Source organism: Diadema setosum, chromosome 2, assembly GCF_964275005.1.
Source record: "Diadema setosum chromosome 2, eeDiaSeto1, whole genome shotgun sequence".
NCBI lineage: Eukaryota > Metazoa > Echinodermata > Echinoidea > Diadematoida > Diadematidae > Diadema > Diadema setosum.
Genome location: NC_092686.1, coordinates 37,333,632 through 37,360,978, shown reverse-complemented (window position 1 = coordinate 37,360,978; position 27,347 = coordinate 37,333,632). Strand labels below are relative to the sequence as shown.

The 27,347-nt window shown below is 37.9% G+C and overlaps 1 protein-coding gene across 1 annotated transcript; it reads right to left on the bottom strand.

The window, feature by feature from the left end:
* Nucleotides 1-316: 316 nt before the first annotated feature.
* On the bottom strand, nucleotides 317-26,909 carry LOC140244748 (folylpolyglutamate synthase, mitochondrial-like). The gene is made up of 11 exons (XM_072324365.1): nucleotides 26,820-26,909; nucleotides 25,680-25,798; nucleotides 24,454-24,661; nucleotides 22,935-22,996; nucleotides 7,453-7,555; nucleotides 5,895-5,972; nucleotides 4,931-5,093; nucleotides 3,627-3,752; nucleotides 3,256-3,482; nucleotides 1,014-1,083; nucleotides 317-690 (listed from the first exon to the last, which is right to left on the bottom strand). The coding sequence occupies exons 1-11, from the start codon at nucleotides 26,907-26,909 to the stop codon at nucleotides 317-319; spliced, it is 1,620 nt and encodes a 539-aa protein (XP_072180466.1).
* Between the last annotated feature and the right edge of the window lie 438 nt (nucleotides 26,910-27,347).

Below are 27,347 nucleotides of genomic sequence, written 5' to 3'. Positions count from 1 at the left end.
GTAGGCAATTACCTTAAACACCATTATTGAGAGCTTACACTTAATGTATGTCTTCTATGACCTATGGTCTTTGACCTCATGACCCCAAAATTGAATCGTTTCTGAAATTATGGTAAAAAATTCATCATCCCTTCTCAAGTCCTTGGCCACACACTGATAGACAGGCAGATCGACAGACAAACATACAGAACCGAAGACATAACCTCCACAATAATCTTCGTTGGTTATATCCGCACAATGAAGACCTAAATGTCAAGAACCACAAGAATAATGAATGTCTGTACATCGACTTACGTGGGCCTGAGTCCTTAGTGCTCTACAGGGTACCAGTAGCAAGAGATGGATCAAGGACATTTAGTACCGAGCCAACCAAGTATGTGCTGCCCGTTACCAGGATCTGCAGGTGATCTGCCGATTGAGGAACTCCTCGCTCAGTGAACGGTGATACTCCCTGGTTCTGCATTACCCCGTCGTTGAGGGGGCAGTATTTATCATCCAGCGGTCCCACTGCCCACTGAAGCGCTTCGGTGGCGGACGGTGCTACCCGAATGATGGGAATCCCAACCTTGCCATTGTTGCTTGGAGGAGTCGACTCTCTCTTCATCTTCTTGTGCAGGTCTCGATATGCATCCGCTAATGTAGTCAGCTTCTTGAGCAGAGCAGGCAGCTTCAGAGGTGGCTTCTTGTAGTCTTTTATGTAAAAAATGAGATGGACACAAACATGACTAATATAATGTAATAATATGTGAAAGTTCAATTAGTTTGTTTGTTTGTTTTTTCTGGAAATCCATCACGTTTTGCTGCTCTCATGGTGACAATGCCTGCCTAAATAAGTATCCTTACAGAGAATGTGTAGAGTAACGTAATGTCTCAATCCTAATTACTGAGACCGACAAAATAAAGAATATATAATCTGTCTGATTTGTTTTTTCATTTTCAAATTGTGAAATCATCTGTTTTGTTTCAGAAATCAAGGAATCTGCATTGTTGTTGCTGTCATTTACCACACTTACCCATAACTTCGTTGAGTTTGTCAGTTACACTCCGATTTCCACATAAGATCACTGCATCAAAGCTGAAATCCTGTGACAATCACAAAATAGGGAAAAAGGAACATTGAAATGACATTGTCGACTATCTGATAACAAGTTCAAGGATATATTTAAGAAAAGGCAGCAAAAAGAAAAAAAATGTATCGTATGCAATCTTTTGGTATTGGTGATCTACAAGTTCATGTCTTTTGCTTAATTCTTTTGCAGAAATCTTTCGTACATCAACTCACCTCAACTCAAATCATTTCTGGATTTAAAGGGCTTAGCCGAAAATAATAATCTATAATGTTTAAATACCGTTGGTGGTCCCCAAGATTTCAAATTTGTCTTTAGCACAGGTAGTAATCCTACACCCCGGTCACCTTGCCAGTCGTATCGAATACAAATGTCTTTTGAGGTACAGGATATTAGGCATTGGTTTCTTGAATACCGGTATTATGATTATGCATTTACATATCGAAATGTAAATTCACGGTGGATGTTCCTATCTAGACACTTGAAATTTCTAGGGATGTTTCAGACTAGAAATTGATAACAACAACAAAAAAAAAAAATCAGCATTAACAGCTATTTTGTTTAGCTTGTAGTTATTTCATGCTTTGACCTGAATTTTGGCATCTTAACTGCAAGTGCATCCGGCAAGATCTAAGTAGTTGCCTGCCTCGCCACAATAAGCATTTATTTCAAGGCATACCATTTCATGTTCGTGTTAACTGTGCAGTATTCCGTACATGTGTGTGTATAGGGAGGTGTGCGTATTCAGTGAATGGATATGTTAGCTTGCGAACGTATGCCAAATCAATGGCATCTATATTTGATTTGTTTTGGATATACGTAATGTCTGCACTTTTTCCAGTTGTATTCTATTGTCTTCTGAAGATAAGATTATAATTTGCTTTAAAGTTTTCTCGTTCACGAGTAGTTTTAAATCATGCCATTAAATGAACAAATTAGGCATAGTTTCGTAGGACCAATTATTGCTTCTCATTTTTGTCTTTCCGGTAAAAATTTGTGATAAACTCGTAACCAGACGTATATAGGCCGTTTGTATTGTATTATAGTGTGTTGTATTGTATTGTATTTTCATTTACAAAATCCATGAAGAAATGTCGTATAAATGTTACAATTTCATGATAAATGACTGAATAGCCCTGCTCAACATTATCAATACCATATTGCTGGTTTTCAGAGGGGTCCACATAGAGAAAACAACCATACATTATTAGAATGAAGAAAAAAAAAAAAACCACAACCCCCACAATATTGAAATATCCTACATACACAGCAGGAGATATAGGATGCTCATAAAACACTATAGTGAATACAAAAAGAAACAAAAAACACAATAAAAAACAAACAAGATAAAACAAAACCAACATCTTTCCCATCAGCGTACCATGGTTTCCTCTCAATATATCACAATATCTGTAACGAAATTATCAATACGTATACATTTTTTTTCTTTCTTCTTTCATCCCGAATGAATATTTGATAGCATTTCCAATTGCAGTCGATACATTGATTGGCAATGTACACTTTCTCATGCAATACATATAGTTTGCTTGGAGGCCAAAGAATACAAGAACACATTTTCTACCATTTAAACATTGTACGTGTTTTAGTGATTCTACGCCGAGGCCGAGTATCTCCTTGGTCTCTCTTCCACCTCCCTGGTCCAAGCGTGTTCAGCCTCCCAGTGGAACACAGTGCGTTTTTTGGGTGCACGTCATGAGACCGACACCCACGAGTCATGCATCCCACGAGTCACAGCTCACAAGTCATACAGCCCATGAGTTATACAGCTCACGAGTCATACAGCCCATTAGTTCGACACTAAGCTATAAACAAGGCCCACGAGACAGACGCATTAAGCCCCGTGTTGTATCTGTCGAACTTGTGGGTTGTTTTTACCAAGTGTCGAACTCATGGGCTTTATTTGCCTAGTGTCGAACTCATGGGCTGTATGACCCGTGAGCTGTATGACTCATTGACCTGTTTTCAATGTCGAACTCGTGTGCTGTATGACTCGTGGGTGTCGGACTAGTGGGATGACCTCCGTTTTTTATCCTCTCATCAACCGCAGCTGATTCATTCTGTGAGCGTTGACAATGAATTGACAATGAAAATGTTCACAGTACAGCAGAGAGATATGGTGTGGAATGATATCCGAAGATTTGAGCCTTAAACTGATTAGATGACCTACCACAAAAGGGGCCATGATGTCTTGTGCCCGTCTATCTCCACCGAGGTAGAACATCAGCACTCGCTTGACGACCCCGCCCATGTCCTCGGCGTCACGCTCTGCCACTTCAGCGAACCAGTCTCTACACATGAACGCACTGTGGGTGGTGTGTGCGTTGTCAAGGTAGTATGTCACATGGCTGCCTTTGACCACTTGGTTTCGCCCAGGCCAGTGACAGGACGCCAGTGCTGGTCAAAGAAGTACAAAAACAACTGGGGATGCTGATCAGGTTCTTTTTGACGTTACTGTTGCTGCGTCAAAAGGCTAGCCAGATTAAGATTGTTACTTGTTGCTTTCATCAATTCTTTTGTGAAGTAGATAGCGTTACCCACCTTGAATAAACTCAGAAGGAAGAGTAAAGGGCAATGTCCTTTCGAGCTCTCCGTAGGTCAACTGTTGTTCACCAGTGGGGTCAATCAGTCCCGTGACAGAGTCCGGATCCACGGGGTGCTTCGGAACTGAAGTAAGTGGAAAACACCACCATACACGTTATCGAAAAGAAAGAAAGAAGAGACGAAAGAAGAAAGGGTTTTGAAGATCTGAACAAGTCATTATGCCGGTGTTTCTATCTCCCGCGAAACATTCCTTTTCTCTCAGATCATGAATTTGAAATATTCTAGAACATGCATGCAAGAAATTGTAAAAAAAAAAAAAAAAAAAGAACCCCACACACCTTATTTAATGCCACTGATTGTATTTGATTAATTTTATGATGCGCGAGCGAAGAAGACATTGTGTGGTATTAAACACAAAGTTGAAGATGTTCTAGTAATGTAATTATGAAAAAAAAAAGAAAACACAAAAAGAGGGGTGAAAAGCGGAGACATTTGTACATAAATCATATAAAATGACGAGAAGCGCGGGCCAGAACACGAACCATCCAATCGGTTTGAAATGGTATTTAAGGGAGGACTGATTGGTTGTCCCTCATCAGCGTAGTCGAAAGACAGGTTACCTTCTCGAAACAGCGTTTCAACTCAGGAGCCTGCAACGGTCTGTACATTTCCTGCAAGTCGTCGTCTATCACCTGTTCACCACATGGGTTAGGGGCTATAGTGTAATAAGGCAATTCCTTAACAAATTTATCGGCTAAAACCCATGTAGCTTTTGGCGAACATGAAAAAGAAAAAATAGAAATTGAACCTAATACCAGAGCCAAAAAGTAAAATAGATATTCTAAAGACTTCATCTTGTCTTGTTTATAGAAGTATAACAGGTATTTGTTCATGTATAATGTCGCTTGAGATAAATTATCAAAGAAATAGAAATACAAAAAAGGCAATCACCTGCATATCGAACTGATTGTAAACCGTACAAATACCAAAAAACTGCGTTTCCCTAACACAATAACCCCCTTCACATTACACCGTTAAGCATGATAATTTTACACATTGTATTCGATTGACAGGATTCAGGTATTTAAAGAAGTTTTTATGATGCTTCTCCCTTCTTAGACTCAACCTTTCCCGAAATATAATGAAAACATATTGAATTTCCTTGAGAATTGGATGTCTGTTTTCGTGCCTTTATGTAATTACACGTATGCCGATGATCTTGATAACAATGTCATGTAACACAGGTATGTTTAGTTGATTCGGGGGCGGGGGATGGGGGGGGGGGGGTGGAGAGTACTGACCCGTAAAGTCGAATCTTCCTGGGTCCTTCTCCTCAAGCCAAGCTTTAGCCATCTGCACTGCCAGAGTTGCGTTGATAAGTTGATGCTTTCCAACGAGACCAACTTTGAGCGGGTTTCCCCGGAAGTCATTGTGTTCGATTGGCAAACACACCCGAAGAGTTGTCTAATTGTGACAGATTATGATATTCTTGTCTGTTTATTGATGGAATGTCTTGAAACCAAATCATTCTCCATAAAGATCGAAAGGCATTTGACGATGCTCCCAATTCATTTCCGGTAACAACCCAAAGTTTGTGTATTAGTGACGGTTGTAAATTGTGAATACTCTGCTGCATGCATTCATTAAACAGCGTAAAAATGCACAGATTCTAACGATTGGTCTACCTACAGATCAGTCTGATTTCACGAGAACCATTTCAAACTTAAAAATTAACAGTGGAGCTATAAAATGAAAGGACCAAAGCTTGAACACGAACTAAGAAAAGAAAATCACCTGCCTTTAATAAGATGAGAAAGAGCGGCATCATCAAAACTGTTCTAGTATAGCCACACATTTCATTCATTCATTCATTCATTCATTCATTCATTCATTCATTCATTCATTCATGCATTCATTTATTCATTCATTTTTCCATCTCCAACAGAACTTGTAAATACATTTCTTTTCCACATAAGATATAACATAAGATGTCAACGTTACAAGATATGATAAATGCAACAAGGATACACAATAATAGGGTGGAAAAGGACCAAAAAAAAAAAAAATTCTGAAGTTTAAAAATTGAGATGGGGAGGAATGCTGAAGAAGCTATGCTTGTAGGGTGTATTCTCCCAAACACAGCAATTTTTTTTTTCTCCAGAATTGGATAAACTATAAACGACAAAGTGATCACCCTTAAGTGTATTGCTTTCCTATAGTTTTTTTTACTTACAACTAAAGATGCGAATATGAGCAATTACTCACCCCTTTTTCAGCAGCTCTGCGGGTCAGAACTCGCATAGCCCCAGCATCCTGGGCAACTGTGAAAGCAGGTCGGCCATTCTTTGTGAAAGAGACATTACACACTAATGTTATGAATTTGCAACCGTATCCAGTTATTGTGATTCTTAAGTTCAAGTTAAGAATTACACTCACTAAGGACTAGGCATTTATTCATGGTTCTTTGTTTTGCAATTGCAATGAAAAACGAGCAAACAAACAATGAAAAGTGTTCATGCCGTAACATCGACATTTCATTCTAACTACGTGCTTTCTTTGTACCTTAAAACTAGTGCTGTTTGCAATATGATTTTGCATGAATTACATCTAGATCAGTTATCAAAACATTCGAATTGTACATACATACATTTCGGATATATTATAATTATATTATTCACATATTGTTTTTCAAGCATCGTCAAGTGAACCACGTCTTACAAGCTCGGCTTTTCAGCAGATCACACATTTTAATCCCGATATCATATATATATATATATATATATATATATATATATATATATATATATATATGTATACATATATATGTATATATATATATATATATATACATATATATATATATACATACATATATATATATATATATATATATATATATATATATATATATAATTGCAAATTATTCATTGGTTTTTTCTTTACATATTCATTCGTGAATACATGTGTATCTTTTGCTATACTTTATGACCTGAACATTTTACAAATTGTTCAATATTACCATTTTTTAATGTTAACCGTTGTATTATGCCTTACTTTTGTTGGATGGGAATAGAGTAGAACTGAATTGAATTTAATTGAATTGAATTGGAAACAAGCAAACGAACATAATTCCTTCCATTGTGTCTTTCTCTTTAGCTCGTACATATCGACATCCACATCGACATTAGAATCCTAAGGGCTATTGGAACCCTCGGAACATGCTTGGAAGTTAAGTCTCAACTCTTCAGCAATGAGGCTTCGCAACATATATACTCTGCAAAATGTTAGTGAATTAAAATATATGACACAAATAAAACACACACACACACACACACACACAAACAATCCGTAAAGTGTGCATTCAGTCGACGTCTAATTCAATGTCGCTGACAATATTGTTGAGGGTGATACAACTTTTTTTTGTCTGCCATATGAAGGAGGTACATCGAATGTCCTCATTGTATGCTAGCAAGAAAAAAAAAAAGAAACTTTATAATTATCATAGTTTACGGATTTTACTTTATACATTTTCTTTTTAAAGTTTGACAATAAGGTAACATCAAGAACTGTCTTAACCTCCGTATCATCAAACTCTGATGGCTCGAGAATTTATTCAAATTTTTGAAAATTTGTGAAGTTTCCCTTTAAACGGATTGTCCCGTTTTCTACAAATATTACCGCAAATATCTTCGGCTAATTATATAGTAAATTTGTCAAATAATCATATAAGTACGGTTAATTACAATTTGAAAGTAAAAGTGTGTAAACTGCATTTTGATAATGTACCGATATCAACTGCAGAGCAAGTTCCCTCTTAACTAACCTTAAAGATACCGGATTTGTGCCAGGCAATTTCTTCGATCGTGTGTCCCAGATGATCAACGTGATCGATACCTAGAGAAGTTACTCCTGCCACAGTGGAAGACCTTTGCCGGTAGAAGAAATCATTCATTCATTCATTCATTCATTTTTTTTTTTTTTTTGATTTCCAACAGAAACATATAAATATATTACAGAAATTGAATACATAGATTTCATCACAATACAAAATAAAAGATAAGTTTACAAAATATTGTAAGTATGGGGAAATGTCGGAAATGGTGAGGAATGCTAAAAAGCAGTGCTTGTAGGGTGCATTCCCCCACATAGTAGAGCGGTTAAAGCCCAAACAAAGTTCTGGTATGCCTGCAAAAGTTGTCAAATTTTGCTCCAAAATGTGAACGTATGCCTAGGAAATATGCGGAATAACGCTGTAATAACAAGATATTCGATGGGTAAGGACGAAAATGGGATATGTTAACCAAAAACTTTCAGTCTCGGAACTTACCCGAACGGGGTCAGGCTAGACTCGGACTCGGGGATAACTCGGACTCGGGGATAACTCGGCCTCGCTTTGCTTGACGGTGGGATGAGTTGTACTGCTACTGGTTTTCCCTCTGGATTGTACAGTACTATGCATACGGGAGCGGCCTGTATAAACTACATTGTAGCGTTCTGGCTACTCGCAGTCAGTGCCGTATATTAAGAGAGTCTGGCCAACTCATAAATTGGACGCCATGTCGTTACCCAGCGTACAGTGCGCTTAAGGTTTTAGCGTGTGCGCTTGGGGGTTAGCGTTACGCGCAGGCGTCCCAAAGGCGCAAGGCACTGTATTGCTTGACTTTTTTTTTTATTATAGAGAGAGAGGGAGAGACACAGAGAGAGAAAGGGTGTAGATTGGGGGAAGGACACTCTTTCATTCCATCCATGTTGAACAAAGACAACAATCGTCAATCATTTTACACATTTGAATAGACCATTGCAGACACAAGCGCCCAGGTATAGGGAAGCTGTCTAAAGGACATAATTCTTGAATATGAATATATATTTTTTTTTTGCTGTAAAAATAAAAGAAGAATTCACAGTATGCCGTGTCATACACTTTCACTAGACTGTATGCTATATTGTATTAGCAAGCTGTCCAGGGAACAAGAATATTGTACAACATGATAAATAAATTTACAATTCTAGCAGTGCACAGGCAATAGACGAATTCCACAGTTATTAACTTATTACTGTTTAGCACGTAAATAACCCTCAATTACCATCCTATTTAGTACCATATAGTTATGTATGAAACAGACATGAAGGCCTTCTAGGTAATCCAAAAGGAAAACGCCTATGTACAATGTACAACATGAAACGTCATCGGCAAGTGCTTATTATTTGAGATCATTTCATATACCTTAAAGGTATGTAAAATGATCTCAAATTGTTTAGAAATAGTTTTTAAAAAGACCTGTAATTGAACGAAAGCACAAATACCTGGATAACATATGATGATTAGGGATATCCTCAGCGACATCCGTACCAAATATAAACTACACGTTCAGGATCATTTAATATAGATATAGTTTAAAAACAAATAAAATTGTCCAAGTGGCTACCGGCGTATACCTCAGCCATATTACATTGTTCTCTTAGCAGGTGTATAGTATGTCCCCCCCCCCAAAAAAAAAAAAAAAAAAAAATTACAATCAGATTTTCGCATTGATAACACCCAATAGGATTAAACTGTTTAAATGCTACTTCAGAGTCTTGAAATACAATATCTTAGCTCTCAATTTGGTAAAGCGGTCACAGAGAAAAGTGGATTGTTGTAAAGCATGTCATGAGTCTAATTCTTACGATGCTCTTGTGTGAGAATACAATATACAGAACTTGGAGGGAAGAGATTTCTGACATCTTCTACAAAACCCCTAATTTTTCTTTGACCACTGAAGCAAATCGAATGGGGTTTTCTGTAAATAATGTGGGCAATGAGTTATAGTTTCATACCATGAATTTGGTAATAGATTGATTTACTATTTTTAAAGATATCAATGCGGAGAGTCCCGTTGTAATTTTTTTTTTTGGTACATACGGTAGAGTACGTCTTGACAATGTTACACGTCAGTTTCATATAATTGACAGAAAAAAAATGACATGTTTGTCATAAGATATAATACGTCGAGTGTTTACTTTCCTTGAACTAAGTGTGAATGGATGACTTTTATTGTTTAAGAGAGCAAGTATTAAGGAATTTGAGCATTTTTTACTCGTCAGTTGACCTATCTATACTTCATGGCAATACCTTGAGTGGTTATTTTAAAAATATGTTGAAAATCTTGTCATTTTACTATTTTCACTTGACCTCTGACCATCATGGCCAAAATCTTTCCCTATAAATACTGTGTAGTAATGATGGCATGCGAATACCGTGTTTGGTTTTAAGTTTTTGCATTGGGTAATCTCTAAGGTACGGAGGAACTGGGTAATAATATCCTAACAATAGATACTAGAATTTTAACATTTTACCTGACATTGATCCTTGACCTTTGGCCCCCTCCCATGACCCCACCCCTACCCGCCCCAACAAATGAATAAATAAATAAATCACAAGAGAATCATAGTCGCCGCAGTAAGTTTTGTCTGGAAATACATGTACTCACCTTCAAAAATTGCATGTAGATATGTGGGAAATAGTAATATTGTTTTAAGAATTTAACCATTATGTACATGATTTTGACCTTTCACTTTCACACAAAAGTTTATAAGCTAAAGACAAAACTTCGTCCACTCACACATATGCATCTTATGTCAAACAGTTTCATTACAAACGGTGTCCAAAAAATGATTACGGAATGAAGGACAGACAGAAGGACGGACGGACGACCAAAACAGATGCCTCAGGCTACACTTCGTACGTTATGGCGGTAGCATACAAATGTAAATCAAAACTTGGATAGTCTGAAAGACACCGTGAGGAATCCAAAGAAAACATATCATACAGTTTTCCCGTCGCACACTGATTTCTCACCTTTTTTTTTTTTTCCTTCGTTTTGGATCTGTCGGAAAGCGGTGCATCATTACACATGAGTCAGGTGGTTCAAGCAACGCCATGCTGGGCAGGAATTTAGGCATGACAAATCTTCAGTTTTTCGCAGAAACATATCAAAATAACTTTAAAATGATATATTATATACCTTCTACTTCAATAAAGTAGACAACGGCAATGACAATTCATTATCCCCACTGCACCGTGACTGATATTGGGGATTTCCCAAAGGCAAACAAAATTAGCGCGTAGCTGCGCGTAATGAACAATGGGCACTGCGTATGAGCTTTGCTCGCGCCCGCGTGATTGACTTTGGTAACAACATGGCGCCTGTAGATCACGGGACCAGCTTTTGACCAATCACAGGCTTCAAAACACATAAGCCAAAAACCGAGTTGGCCAGACTCTCTTAATATACGGCACTGATTACTAGTATAGAGTACTGACGAACATGGCGATCACGAACTGTGTGTAAATTGTCTGAAATAGGGTCGAGTTTTCCCCGAGACCGAGTTAGTCTGGAGCCTTCTGGAATAAAAGTCGGTTTACCGACTTTTATTATTTTTCTCAAAATACTCCAAAACGACTCATCATTCCGGCAAACCGCGTCAGCCAGGTAAGTTTCTTTGTAGACTCTTTCGATATATTGCAAGCAAATATGAAATGGTGCCAGACGGGTTCTCAAGCCCTTACCAGAACTTAGTTTTCACTTTAAGCCCTCAAAATCATGAGAATTGTGCAAAATGTGACTAAAGTATGAAACTTTCACCAGTGTTAGTACATACCATAAGATTCATTTTAAGATCGGGAGGTAAGTCTGATTTGACCTCTGATGACCTCCAGAGGTCAATGAACTTTAAATATCAGAATATTGATGTTTGGAGGCATTTGTGAATGATAGGCTTAGATCTTGGTTACGCTGCACTAAATATGCATTTGGACTACAAATCTTCTGATTCCACAGGACATTGACAGGTTTCTACCTTTGACCTCTGATGACCTTTAGAGGTCAATGACCTCAAAATACCATAACATTGATTTGTGATGTTATCAGTTAATGATAAACATGGTTAAGATGTGCAAAACAAGCATATCTGTTTTGCAATAAAACTGTCTCCATAAAGAGCAAAGACAGGTTTCTAACTTTGACCTCTGGTGACCTTTTAGAGGTTAATGACCTCAAAGTATCATAATATTGATCTGTGGTATCATTAGTTAATGATAAATATGGTTAAGATGTACAAAACACGCATACCTGTTTTACATGAAATTGTCTTCATATTCCAAAGAGCACAGATAGGGTTCTACCTTTGACCTCTGGTGACCTTTAGAGGATGTACAAAACAAACACAATTGTAGCCCAGATGGCTACTAGCACATGTTTATGATAAAGAATAGAATAGAATAGAATAGAATAGGATAGAGAGTAAAAGAAAACCGAACACTGCAGTCGTTTTCCTAGACACCCTGTGAGGTCAATATATGCTCAGTCTTTTCCCCTTCTTGGAGTTTATGAAACCGTTTATCTTCCTTCCAGCTATTTCCTTTCTTTTTTTTTTTTTGTTGGTCAAAACCACCTCTTCCAAGAAAAGTCTATGGTCATAGGAAGTTATGAGTTTAATGTTGGCTACTTTCCCCGCTAGTGGTCAGCACTCTCCATCCCCAAAGCCCCGCGCCAAATTACGGGGAATGAGACGTGATGACGTGTTTTTGCCCTCTGATCCCCAAACATAAATGACCCCCTGAGCTGGAAGGTGGTCCTCCTGCCAGAATTTATCCCTCTATTTTAGCATTTATTGTTTAGTGGAGTGGGTCAAACAGGAACTCCAAAGACAAATTCAGGGATAATGACCCAGAACAACGATGACGTTGGTTGCCATTAGGACACTAATATTCATTTGGTTTATCATTTTGATATCCAAGAAACAATAAAGTCTTTACCAGTGGTTACAGAGAACAAGGGAATGAAGAAACTAAAAGACAGTGGGCGAGTTAATCAGAAATTGAGATGAATCATGGAAAATTGAGTTTTCACAGAAACGAATAGGAGGAGCAAATTGAACATTTGACCAGTAAGGAATTAATTTCTAGTAAACACCACCATTGAGCCAATGAAATGCTTTAGGGAAAGGAAGTTTGTTAGTAAATTAGTTATAAAAAAAAAAAAAAAACATGTCTCAGCCGAGAAATCAGTTAGAGTGGCAAGCACAGTGGGAGCGGCTTCACACTATGTAGTGAAGCAAAGACTGCAGAGTATTTTGCAATTTTGAGGAACTTTGAGAATAGTTGGAGACCACAGAGATAAAGTCAGGAGTTCCCCTTTCTTGGTACATCATGCCCCCCTCCAAGTCAACCAACTATGACGCTGAATGCACCATCGACCTAGGCTGTGAATGTGATGAGGATCTGACTGTCATGACTGAACCGGCGAGCAGCAGGACATTAGGAAAACTATGAGTCACGATAAGACAAAACTTTGGTTTACGCCAATTTGGAGTGCAATTACAAACTCCAAATAGTCAACTGGTGTCATCGGAGATGTTGAAGCGCCCTGTCAGACTGATACAAACTGGAGAGTGATGGTGACGAAGAGAGTACTGACAGCGTGACGGCAGACCGCTCAATGGACGGCCCAGTCACACTGACGAGATCGACAATGACATGCAGACGAGGACTTCATTCGTCGACCGAGAGTAATCATTTCAGAGGAATGACTTTAATTTACGTTTGAAGACATTTCAAGAGATGTAGTAGTCTGATATAGGGGCAAATCATTCTACTGTTTGCAGTCTTGTGAACATGCTTGCATCTTTAGCAAAAACTGTTCGAGTACGTGGACAGTGATAAGTAGGCCCCTATAAATCACTCTGTCGAGTAAATTATATATGGACCAACTGGCTTCTTTTGAACATGTATTGTGTTGAAAAGTTCTTGGTAATTCTTTTCCAGGCAAAATGTGTACATGAAAATTCCGATGTTAAAAGCATGTGATGGAAAATGTAAACAGTATGTGCGAATGCTTCTATGTTTCCTGCTAAACTTGTTTGTTAGTGGGGAAAAGAAAAGAGAAGTCTCACTCCACCACGTCTACATAATACAACGCCTACGGATATCTTGGTTTCACATTGTTGGTGGGGAAAAGAAAAGAAAAGAGAAGTCTCGCTTCATGAGAGATGTTCAGATCCCGCTCGACGCCACAACGCCTACGGATGTCTAGGCTGAAGGTCGGTTTGAATGTCTTATAGGGCCGATAGAGCACCAACAGTAAGTGCAGATTAATTGGCACGTTATCATTTAGAAGAGAAACAATACTTTGTTTCACACAAGATGATTGCAGAAAGACAACCGATAATCATCCGCTCATGTGAAATCAAGCAGAAGTTTTTCAAAACATTTCAAGAGGCATCTTGGTGAGTTACAGTCTGTTAAACATGCCAATTTACTGTGAAAAACAAATTGAAGGCCACCTGCAATGGCCACCTGCAGTACAGCCTCGCATTATCACAAAAACTTTGATCAACACGTTCCATATATATTCGTGATGGAGAGGGATAATAATAAACAACAACATTGCAAGATTGATGCATTTCTGCCAAGACAACAGACAGGAACTGATTCCACGTAAAATACATAAACATGTATTTTGATTTTTCCATGCATTTTCCCATATCATTACACACAATCATTGCACACGTATACTTGATATGGTGTTCAGCTCACTGTGTGCAGACTGAGCACGACCCGATAATTCAGAACCTCTGCCTGAGAAAGGATTGTATCCTATCCCGCAAGTCAAAAAGAAGCTTTCTTATCATCTCGTGCATCCTGTACTCTATGTGCAATGCACTCATCATAGAGACAAGCTTGCCTTCACCCACACTGTTTAGATATTGCCATTGGAAGACTCTGATGATCGCATACAGTGGCTGTGCACCTATGAGAACGCTGGTCTGACCTCAGGATGTCTATATCCAGTTTAGTCGTGGAGGAGATCTGTGTGCCGATCCGTGCAATGTACGTAGGCTCAATCGCGTGCTTCACTGAAGACGCAGATGCTGCCCTGTCTTGAAAGAGATCGAGGGTATTAGTAGAGGCTACTATGTAATCCCGTGAGATTTTTGTGCCAAAATTGATTTTTTAGCTAACTTTGTCAATTTGGGGATGCTGAATCCAAAAAACGTTGGTTCCATTCTTTCTGAACACGTCTTCAGCCGCCATTTTGAATTTCAAAATGGCCGCCATAGCAAACTGTATTTTTATCCATATCTCATTAAGTGAGCAATGTAGAAACTTCACATTTGGTGCAAAATGCATGGTTGTGATGTCAGACACTCTGGTATATCTTTTTCTGATATTGTGGATTGTTTTGATACAATTTTTAGGCTGCCATCTTGAATTTCAAAATGGCCGCCATAGCAAACAGTATTTTTAACCACATCTCATACAGTGAGCATTGTAGAAGCTTCAAATTTGGTGCAAAATGAATGGTTGTGATGTCAGACACTCTGATGTAATCATTTTCTGATATTGTGGATTGTTTTGATACATTCTATAGGCAGCCATCTTGAAATTCAAAATGGCCACCATAGCATTTTTTTACCCATATCTCATGTTGCAATTATTGTAGGAGCATCAAATTTTCAGTAACGCACATGCTTGTGGTGTCCGACGTTCCAGTACAGCTGTTTCCTGTTGTGGATCATTAGATACGCCACATCTTGAAATTCAAGATGGTGGCCAAAGAAAAACATATACTGTGGTAAGCGCCTTAGCTGACTTTGCCAAAATTGTCCTAGTTGGACCGAATTCATTTTCAGATCATGCAGAACGACAGCCATCTCTTAATTCAAAATGGCCGCCATAAATTCAGACTGTTAGGACGAGGTTCCAATGACATCAAGCTATCCTGAGGGGCAAAATCTGCGTATGGGGGGGGGGGGGGGGAGGAGGGGAGGGATCCTATACCACTTCCCATAAGTTTGGGCAAGCGTGTAAGCGTTACATCCCACGTCCCATAATAGCCAGGGGGTATTGTGTTTCGAGTACTGCATGATACAGCTTTGCGCTTAATACACACGTGATTTGTTTTTGCCTCTCACAGGCAATACATTATTTGGTGTCGTGGAACCTCGTTAATAGCTATATTTAATCCCAGTTATTATATATTTGTACAAGAGCAAGCATTGGTACGATTAAAGGTGATCTTCAAAAACTTGATGCTGCCTCGAGAGAAGAAGACAAACAAGGAAAAGTCTCGCAATGGCAAGAAAATGTCATGGTCACCCTACCAGGCAACCCATTCACAAGCTTGTTTGTTCACCACAAAATGAAACAACTCATGAGGGAGCTCATTAATGCTGGATGTATTTCTGGAATAACACAGAATTAATACAGAATGTCAATGAGTAGGTTTTTCTTGATTGCCCTTGTGTGGGTCATCCTCAATTATCAAGACTTCCAAGATGCTTACTGCTGTACCGCCAATGATTCTAAAACTACAAAGGAGCAATAATAGCTCAGTTCTGTGGCACTTTGGATGCATCAGAATTCCTCAACAATTTAGAACACCATCACACGAGGGTAATCTCAAAAATTGTCACTGCATTGAAACTGATGAATGTGGTGTTTGACAATCCGGTATCGGAAACATTCCAGGAGGATATTCTAGAAAGAGATGAAAAGGGAAGTTTGTAGCATGTTCTGTACTAAGAATTTGTATCCGAAAGAATTTAAAGATAAAATATCAATTTGGGCTAATATGAGAATTAAAATACAATTAAAATACACCGTTTAAGATTGGATCAAAAGTCGAGGATCACTACCTTCTTCTAACACTTCTACCGGTACAACAGCCTGATATACCTGTAACTATCCAGTCATTGCTGGACGATACAATTATCGGAAGTTAAAAGTTCTACTGTTCTAAGTAGTTCCACAATCACTCTTCATCTCACAATATTTTGGCCTCCTCATTCTCACTAACAAACACGACAAAGGTTCATTTTTCATACCCATGCCTTAGAAACCCACAAAACTGAGCCATATAATCAGCCTGAAAGTTGAAATACTGATCAGTCAATTTCATCTAACACAGATACCACATCACGGAAAAAAAAAAAGAAACAAGGGTTCATCAAAAATGCCATGGGAGCTGTCACTCGTCACAATGAGGAAGCAGATATCCTCATTCCATTGCGTGTATTAGATGCTACTTTAAGAGCAATAGGGAATTTCAGAGATATTGATGATTATTACGTACAGACACTGACATTTTCATTCTCCTAATGGATCTTTGCTTTACTTTTAATAGTGCATCGCATGTTGTCTGCACCATCACTTGAAAAAGAGATGATGAAGTGTATACAATTGACATTGTTGAGAGATTATGTTCTGCAAATTGTTGCGAAAAACAAAGGTCTGTTTGGCCATGCCTTTCATGGTGCAGGCTGAAGTTTAGGATGTCTCGAGAGCAGATGGATCAAGAATTCTCTAAGCCTTGAATCATGCAGAATGTGCAATGACACAGTCCTTGCCCTCCAGAAGCTTAGCGTGGATGACTTCAATCAGGACAATCTCCCGCTTTGCTCTCGTAGAGTCTTGATACAACACATACAGCGAACAAGCCTCGTAATCTTTCACAACCTTATTTGTGCCTCTACTTGCAGGGGAATATTTTGGTATATTGTAGTTGTTTCCAGCGGATATACAGAAACTGTGCAATTAAATGCTTTGAGCTTCTTACACCAACTGTAGCCACAGAATTCATTATCATGTTCATATGGCAAGAATGCACAAGCCATTGTTTCTGGAAAAATTTAGAACCAATTCTCCCCTGTGTACAGCCCTATACAAGTGCTGTGACTTCGAAAGCACATGCAGGGAATGAGCCTAGAAGACATCAACTAAGTAAATATCCCATTAAGTTTTAGTACGCGGCTTATATTGTTTATTTAAATTCTATAACCAAATCGTCTAAATGGGGGCATTTAGTCACTCAGATACAGTTATTGAGGCACTTTTGAAAGTCATTAGCTTTGACACCAGAATTACATGATTTCCCATTCACAAAGTTTACCCAAATGCAATGCTCTTAAATGAATGTTTCCCATGGCAGCCATTTTGCATTTCAACATGGCAGTGTACCTACAGGAAACAGTCCCGCCTACACAATAATCATACTGTTTATTGAGGTGATTGACTTAGAAAATAGGCCCTAAATCAAAGTGCTCCAGCATGCTTGAGTTTGCAGGGTAAAGATCTTACAGCACCAAATATGGGTCGAAATCCATCTTGGATGTCAAGAATGGCAGCCAATACGAATAACCCATTATTACAGAATGTATATAATGATGTATGTGTGTGTGTTTGTCAATGAATGTAAAATGTACACCACTATACGGTAAATATTGATTTGCCTAAAAGCTGCTTGTAACCACAGATATAAGCTGAAAAGCAGCCATATTGAATGATAAGATGGCAGCCTCAAAAATGATTTGCAATTAGGGAGGGGATCAAAGTGCATCTGAATGTTCAACATCATGAGCCCGGTGTATGCCCGCATGTGAACTTTCTGTATTGTTAACAACATGAAATATGGGTCAGAATATACATTCTGGTATGGCGGCCATTTTGAATTTCAAGATGGCCACCTATAATATCAAAATGGACCATCATTTCAGTAATATGATGTTTCAGAAAAATGGATAGCATACACATGATTTTTTCCCCAAGTTAGTACCTTACACAATGCATGCGATATGAGATATAGGCTCAATTACATTTGCTATGGTGGCCATTTTGAATTTCAAGATGGCCGCCAACCAAAATGATCCATCATTTAAAACAAAAATGTATATGTTCAATTCAATTCAATTTATTTCCATTTCCATTTCCATGTTAGCATGTCTGACATCATAAGCATGCTTTTTCCCCCAAATCTTTACTTTCCATAACGCTTAAAACCTGAGATACAGGCAAATATACATTTAGCTATGGCAGCCATTTTGAATTTCAAGATGGCAACCCTCAAATTGTATTAAAACAGCCTACAATATCAGGAAATGGTGTATCAGAATATCTGAAATCATAAACATGCTTTTTGCATCAAATTTGAACCTTCTATGATGCTCACATTATGAGAATCGGGTTAAATTACAGTTTGCTGTGGCGGCCATTTTGAAATTCAAAATGACGGCTGAAGACGTGGTCGAAAAAAATGGAACCAAAATTTTTTGGACTCAGCACCCCCAAATTGAACAAGTTAGCTAAAAAAATCAATTTTGGCACGAAAATCTCACGGGATCCAATATTTCGACATAGCAGACCGTACTATTATAGATCTAGACCAATTTCAGCAGGTTACACTGAATCATCACTTGCTGGCAGAGAGTCTTAACCGGATCATGCAGGTGATATTACCCGCTGCCAGCATACCCTGATTCACACATTGGATGCATACCGGATGGCGGCCATATTGGAAACAACCAATATTTGGGCATGGGGTCACAACTCTTGGCCAGGCCTAAGTGTTATCGAGCATAAAGAAGACAATTAGAGTAAATAGTAGTTCCACTCCTATTTGGAATTGAGGTACCTAAACAGGTAATTGACAAAATGCCCAAAATTGCCTGACGTAATGACCCAAACTTAATTGGATGACAATAGCAAGTTGCAAGACACAGGGTTGCTTCATGTGGAATGCATGTTATGCCTCACAGTATGTCGCTTTCCAGATGGTCCATGACGTCACTGTATGCTCCAGGACCATGAGTCATTCATCGGAACCATACAGCCCACGAGCTGACAATGACCAACACAGGCCCGCCAGCTCGAAACTAGGTAGCATTGCCCATGGGCTTGACACTTAGGCAACCAGGCCCATAAGAGTCCGACACATGGGGGGGGGGAGGGGGAGGTCCACAAGACTAACCCAAACATAAATATTATATTTGAGGTCACTGCCATCACTGAAGACTGAAGCTTCATTTCTGAAGTAATTGACCGCTCACATTCCTGAGACCTGTTACTATGAACCAATGCTTTGTGGAATGTGCATACATACTTTGATTATAACGTCAAGGCGTGATTTGTACATGATTAAACATTTAGGATTAAACCAATGAAGCCAAACATCAATATTTGCAATCCTACACACATTCTGATATTCTAAAATTCTGACCTCACATTGTCCTTAGAGGTTAAAGTTGGATATACAGAAGGTAATGACCAATGTTCTGTGGAATGAGAAGACACTTCTTGTAGTATAAATGCTAATAGCATAATGCATGATTGCACACCAGGTATACAGTTAACCATTGAATATACATCAAATATCAATATTTTGATATTTTAAGGTCATTGACCTGTCACAGTCCTCAGAGGTCAAAGGCAGAGACGTGTAAATAATTTCCCTTGATCTGAGGAATAGGAAAACGATTCAGTTGTAACACAAATGAATCTTTAGGACATCGTTATGTTTATCATCAACCAATTGAACCAAATATCAAAATTCTGATAATTTGAGGTCATTGACCTCTGGAGGTCATTAGAGGTCAAAGGTAAAAACCTGTCAAGGATCTATGGAACATGAAGACAATTCCACTGTAACAAAAATGAGTTTTTAGTACATCATTACCATATCTAACATTAATCAATGACGTCAAATATCAATTTTTATCAAATTTTGAGGTCATTGACCTCTGGAGGTCATCAGAGGTCAAAGGAAAAAACCTGTCAGGGTTCTATGGAACATGAAGACAATTCCACTGTAACAAAAATGAGTTTTCAGTACATCATTACCACATTTAATATTAATCAATGACGCAAAATATCAATTTTTATCAAATTTTGAGGTCATTGACCTTTGGAGGTCATCAGAGGTCAATTCAGAATTACCTCCCGATCTGAGAATGAATCTTATAACATGTACTAACACTGGTGAAAGTTTCATGCTTTAGTAAAATTTTGCTTATCTGCTCTACTAACACGTAATACAAGAAATTATATGATCGATTGACGTATATGCATAGAAAGTGGATGAAACAAAGAAACTAAGACAAAAAGACCTATAACTAACCTAACTAATCCGAAACAAAAACCGTGAACGAATCCCTATACACTAAATCACTTTCATGCCGGAAGGGAGAAGAGACAGAGAGATAGAGAGAGAAGGAGAGAGAGAGAGAGAGAGTGTGTGTGTGTGTGTGTGTGTGTGTGTGTGTATGTGGAGTAAAGATAAAAGAAAAAAAAGAAGATAGAAGAAGACTACAACAAGACGAGAGGTAGTGGATGGATGGAGCCGCTTAGCCGTGATTTTAACAGAATATAAAGTTGGATTTTCCAATTCTTTGCAACCATTAAAGGATCAACACAATTTCATAAAATTGATACACAAAATATTAATTTTCATTATGATATTTACTGTCGATAAATTTTTGTAACTGTTCAATTTTTTTCTTCAGATTACTCTCAATCAGACTTGTGCTTGAATCAGACTTTTGCCTGAACATAATACTATATACCCATAAAGAGGGCCTATACGATAACGTTGCTGTGCACTGATTATCATCTTGACCTTATTGACTATTGATTTTATTTCTGCATTTCTAGTTCACGCATAAATACAGCACAAAATCAGTTGAACAAACTAATTGGTTACAATATTGTTTAAATCTTAAGGTTGATGCAGGTAAGTGATTGATTCAAGTATACGATATCATTTCATGATAATGCAAAATAAAGATGAGCAGGTGTTATTTTATGCACATATAGGGCCTACATACGCAAACTTCAGAATCACATGTGTCTGCTGTTCAAAAGACAAATCAAACAACTCTAAATATAACAGAAATGCAGGAGTCCATCATCATCAGCAAACGCTTTACGAGGAAAATGGCGTCAGAAATAGTTGTCTATGCAATACGACAAAATATCATGTATGCACATGATATAATTCCTGATTTTTTTCTGTGTTATGTTTTGTTGGAAAAAAGAGGATGAAAATATGAAAATGAATAAATTGAATTGAGTTGAATTGAAAAGGGGTATACTCTCGATTACATGTGAAAGTACGAATTTCACTGCAATTAGAATTATAAATGGTTAAATACACATTCTGCACACAATCAGAAAGAAATAAAAACAAAATTGCCACAACGAGAGAAAAAAAAAAGCCCTTCAGTCTTTTTTATATAACATGCTACCCATTTCAAATTGAGTTACAAGATTTCTAATTAATCTAAATCGCCAATTATACTCCTGTAAAATCTGATGCGTGTAACACCTTCGCGATGATTTCTTCAGGCTTAGACCACAGCAGTCCAGTACTAAGACCTTGATCATTCTCTTTGACTCTTTGTTCACTACTAAAGATAATCTTCTCACTTTTCCGAAGATTTTTTTTTTAATATCTCTCTCTCTCTCTCTCTCTAAAAAAGAAGAAGAAATCAATACTGAAATTCAACGCTTAACATTCAGAACATGCGAGCTTTTGATTCCGTGATATGTCATTCCCTCCAGTACATGACTATAAATCAGTAAGATCAAGTCTTGATTCATAATCTCATGCAAAAAGATGATAAAGCAGATTTTCTTCCAGCGCTACCAATACCTGGGTCTATTGGTTCAAAGTGGCTTCAGATCTTTCAAATCTCCAAATTTGAGTACATTGTCATTTAGTAGGCCTACTATGCTGACAGAGCCGTCGGTGCGCACAGACCTTAACTGCTAACATGGCGCCCAATGAAGGTATCTACCATACCTGCACCAAATGCGTATACGATGCATTTTCTTGAAGCAGATTCTTAGAATTTGATGAAATACGTTTGGTTAATTGTGATTTGCAATAAGATCTTACAGCAAAGCTATAAAGGGGTGAACGCGCAAGCTGGTACCGTTTAAAGTCACTATTGACGTGTAGTCTTTTTTTTTTTTTCTCCTGAAGTACATGTATTACTGTCATGCTGTTTCTAACACCGGTAACCATGCGTGAATCCAGCTGAAGCGTGTTATGTAGAATGCTGTCTCCCTGGCTGTTTGACTCACAAGGATCATAACACTTGTTATGATTTTTGTGATTTTACTCTGTCTTGCGCGACGACCCAGCTCCGTATACATAAACCTATTAATTCAGCAAGATGGTCTCTGACAAAAACTTTTCCTGACGCCTCGCTGATGCGCATTCATTCTTTGCCTTGACGCTCTCCATCGTAAGCAGAGCTGCTTTTGAATCAAGTCCCGGGTGCATAACGTGAGAGCCTTTTAGGCCACGACAAAGGTTAGCGGCTTCTACAGCGGTTAGCATGGTTAGAGAGTGATGACGCCAGAAACTCACATGCAGAAACGATCAGTTCGGATCAAAAAATTCTATGCATTGTGTGTCGAATCTCTTCAGTGCGGACGTACTGAAGCAAATAGTTTTTATCATTATCATTATTACTAGTTGTTCTCACCAAAGAGTATTAGTCGTGTCGTACTCTCCTCCCATACCAACTTCTATGACTGCAACGTCCACCTGTTAAGATCACACAAACAGATTCAATTTAAGTAATTGGTAAACCAATCAACCAACAAACCAACCAACCGACCAACCAACTCACCAATCAACCAACCAGTTAATCAATCAACCAACCAACCAACCACCAACCAACCAAACAAACTTAAAAAAAACAAAAAAACAAATGCACTCACAAATAAAAGGACATAAAATTATACACTATACTCAAACTCTATGTGACCCTGCATCACAAAACCAACAAAAAGTCGCCAGATATGGATTTTCAGATATGGGGAGATCGAAATTAAAATGATGTATAACTCAATGCAAATGGACTCTCCTAACCTATCTAAAGACTGGAAAGAAAGCACACACTCTGGAAAAGTATAAGAACTGAGAAAAGAGGCTCTGAAATACAGTGTCTATTCAAGCACTTAATCTTTACAAAGCCGTGCTAGCCGTGTGATGAAAGGGACAAAACACAGGATGTAAACCACCGGAGCAAAAACAATGAAGAGATTATCAGATTCAATTGAATTGAGCACGCTCTATTAATACACTCTGTCCATGTTTGATGCCAACTTTCAAAGCAGTAGCATTATCCTTTCAAAAGATATTTGACTTGAAAGTGAAGAGTGTGCAAAGGATTTCAAGAAATGGAAAGGGGCCTTTAAGACTTACATGACCATTTTACTCTCCCCCCCCCCAAAAAAAAAGGGTTGTAGAAAAACTGCTGAAAACACACTTTCCCATTCACGTTATGATCCCAAACTAAAAAATGACGTAGAAGATGGATAGCTCTTTCAGAAAATATGAAGAACTTAAGATTTACTCAGTTGACCCATTTCATCTTTTTTTGAGTCCTCACGTAAAATCAAGGGGTGCGACTTTTTGTACGTTTTGTGATGCACGGTCACCTATGATAATTTTCCGAAACTCATCAGATGCCTAGATAGGTGCATTTGCTAAAACATATAATAAAATAAATGCTCAACAAAATTAGCATGCTAGAAGAGAACCTCATCTGTATTGAAAATTTCATCGAAATTAGTGATTTTGTGAAATTTGTGGAAGTCTCTGACCAGCTTATTAATCGACCTTCACGTGATCAAGGTGTGACGGTTCATTCCGCTGATGAATGACAGCTGTAACTTTCGGAGGTAAGTATTTTGTATTGGAATCAAAAGTTTAACAAAAATTTCAGAAAATTAACATACATAATTTTTTTCTATGAGGATCCCTTGTGAAGGTTTTTATTTTATGCGGAACGCTTTAAATGTAAGACTACGTGTAACGTCCTAAATTCAGACAAAATTCAAAAGTAAAATATGAAATGAGTGAGGACGCTCTCCATAATACAACAGTCCCAATAAAAGACCGACTACGGAATCATTTGAATCTTTTGGATTCGACCCGATAGAGCCGCGGGTTATCACGGTTGTGGAAGATGTGCTATTTGAAGATTTCCCCCAAACCTTTTCTTGAATGAAGATGAAGAATGACAAGAATGTGAAGAGTTGGTAATGGCTAAGGTTATCACTGTAAATTGGATCTTCTGCATTCATGTAAGCATTCTTTTCGATCATTTCGAGGAAGTCGAGGCTGTAACGGGCAAACTTCTCCCTGGGAAGCGCTGCACCTCCGACACGGATTCGTTCCCTCACTTCAACTAGGGGTGGTGAACTGAAAAAAAAAAAAGATCGTAGAAAAAAAAATTGTGTTCTCACCTGTTAAAGTGCAGTTCAGGAGCTTGTGCGAATTGTTTGAAACAGCTTCAACAGCACATGAGCAAACCCGAAAGGAACTTCCAGTGACATCATCACCTCAATGAAACTATATACCTTGTATATAACACCAATATCGCTGACATACCATCTTTTAGTGACAAATGAATCTTTTTTAAAAATCCATATTTTTTCACAGTTTTCACAAATGATCTTATAGAAATTCTATCAATCTACCTTAAATGGCCAATAACATATATATATATATATATATATATATATATATATATATATATATATATAACCTTTTCACAAGAAGATGACTAAAGGTTCATCAATGCTTTATTAATTGCTACTCCGATCGCATCCCAAGCGGTGCGTGAAACTCGCAGTATAGCACTCAAAGCACTGATGAACGTTTAGTCATCTTCTTGTGTAAAAGTTTTCATTACATGCTCTGCCATCCGGACATCGAGCACTCTAAACGAAGATAGCCTATCCAAAGTATATATATATATATATATATATATATATATATATATATTCAAAAAGTAGCGAGACAGAAGTCTGTATTTGCTTCTCTTATTTATAAAACAAGCGTTTGATAGGTTTAAGCAACGATTATCATTTTTATAACGTTAAATTCCAATAATACATTTTTTTGCAATTAGATTTTTTTTCAGTTTTTTTTTTTTTTAAATGAGGGGACTGTATGCTACAAGCTCTACTTTTTAGTAGTCCCCTCCATTTCCAGCAATTTTGTTTTTGCCTTTACCATAATGACATAACATTTACCTGTGTCTCTATTACATGTTATGTTCATCGCATCGTTGTACTGATTTCCTGACATCTGTATATAGGAACATTTAATTGTATTCCTAATTACCTGATTGTTGGAAATGAATAAATCAACTTGAACTTGAAATACAAGAGGAGTAGAAAATTGCACGGTAATAGAAAATGCGCCTCATTCTTACGTCAGAAGTCCAGTTTTGTAGCCACAGGTCCTGAGAATACGTTCAGTCAAAGCACACGTTGACCCCTTGCCCTTGGTCCCCGCTACGTGAATGGAGGACAATGAATCCAATACATCTTTCTGTTTGAATGCAAAAGTTAAACACCAGTTTTAATGACGACATTTCCCCAATTCTACGGCTGCTAGAGTTCATTTTAGGCCATATTCCAATCTTATCTCCATTTTTGGTATGTTAACCCTTTAACGTATCAATGTGTCTCTACAAGTATTGTACGCTAAGATTTTAGCTTGTGATTTTATTGAGCATGACTTTCAATTCAAACTGAATTGACGCATGCTGGTAGGCCTATATCTATATGCATCGTAAAATTAGAAATAATACTATGGGCGCTTATCTTGATCAAATTTAGCAAAAACAAGAATGTGATATTTGATACGTGTTGAATGCTTCCTAGATTCCTACTCTATTGCGGAAAAGTTCCTGTTGGTATTTTCCCCTTTCCTCAATCTGTTTAACGTTTAGCTTGAAAACAAGAAAATTATTGTTTTATTACTATAATGCAGAGAGTCTCAAATGCATAATATGAATAATACAAACAGGGCGCCTCATGCAGTGGCGTTTTTATATTTCAGCTGTCAAACCGGAAAAGCAGACACCTGAGCTGTAACTATATGCAGACCGGTACTGTGTTTCTACATTCATCCGGAAAAATAAAACAGCAACTAAGTAAAAACGACCTTTAGTTCCTGTCATGTCCAGCCATTTGGTCACGTTCATGACCCATTGCACTTTTTGGTAACTGAAATTAACAGCGGTATATATTTATTCACAGCAGGACCTGTAAGTCTTGTGGTAGCCCTGCCCATTTGCCATTCAAAGACTGCTGTTTACACTATTTACATAAAATCACTATAAACAATACATGTGACAAGACTGAACTTTTCCATGACCTTGAGTCCCCCTACCCCAATTTGAAAAGTAAAGAAACCACTTTGAAAAATCTGGACTGTTCACAACAGGCATTGTACACAATTCAAAAGTGCCTCTATAAAATAAAAAAAAAGGGGGGGGGGGTCAGAAAGTGAGAACTCCTGTTTTATACAGTAATTAGTTTAGATATTTCTACAGCAGTAGTCATACCGTTATACCAACTCGTTTCAGGAATTTTCTGCCGTCGGGAATTTTTTCGCATCTTTTGTCAGGAGGGTAGGCAAGTTGAGAATAGGTCATCTTTCCGAGTTTCTCCAAGAAGGTCTAGGATGTAAAGCACAAAATAATACGCAATCATATATATATATATATATATATATATATATATATATATATATATAGATAGTAGACACAATGAACAGAATATTACAGTAGGGTTCGATAATAACTTCTCCTTCTTCTTCTTTTTCTTCTTCTTCTTCTTCTTCTTCTTCTTCTTCTTTTTGCAGCCACTCGAATATTTGAATTTGAAATTTTGGTGCCCAGAAGAAAAAAATAAGTGGCCCGAAAGAAAGGACATACAAAAATTCACTTTGAATTTCAGCTGCTCGATCGAGCCACCTATATAGTTAGCCCATTTGGAAAGTTAGTGACCCGCCATCAATGCTTATTGTGGCTCCGGACCATGCACCGAGCCATGCGCATGTCAAACCGTACCATAAAGTTTTATTGAACCAC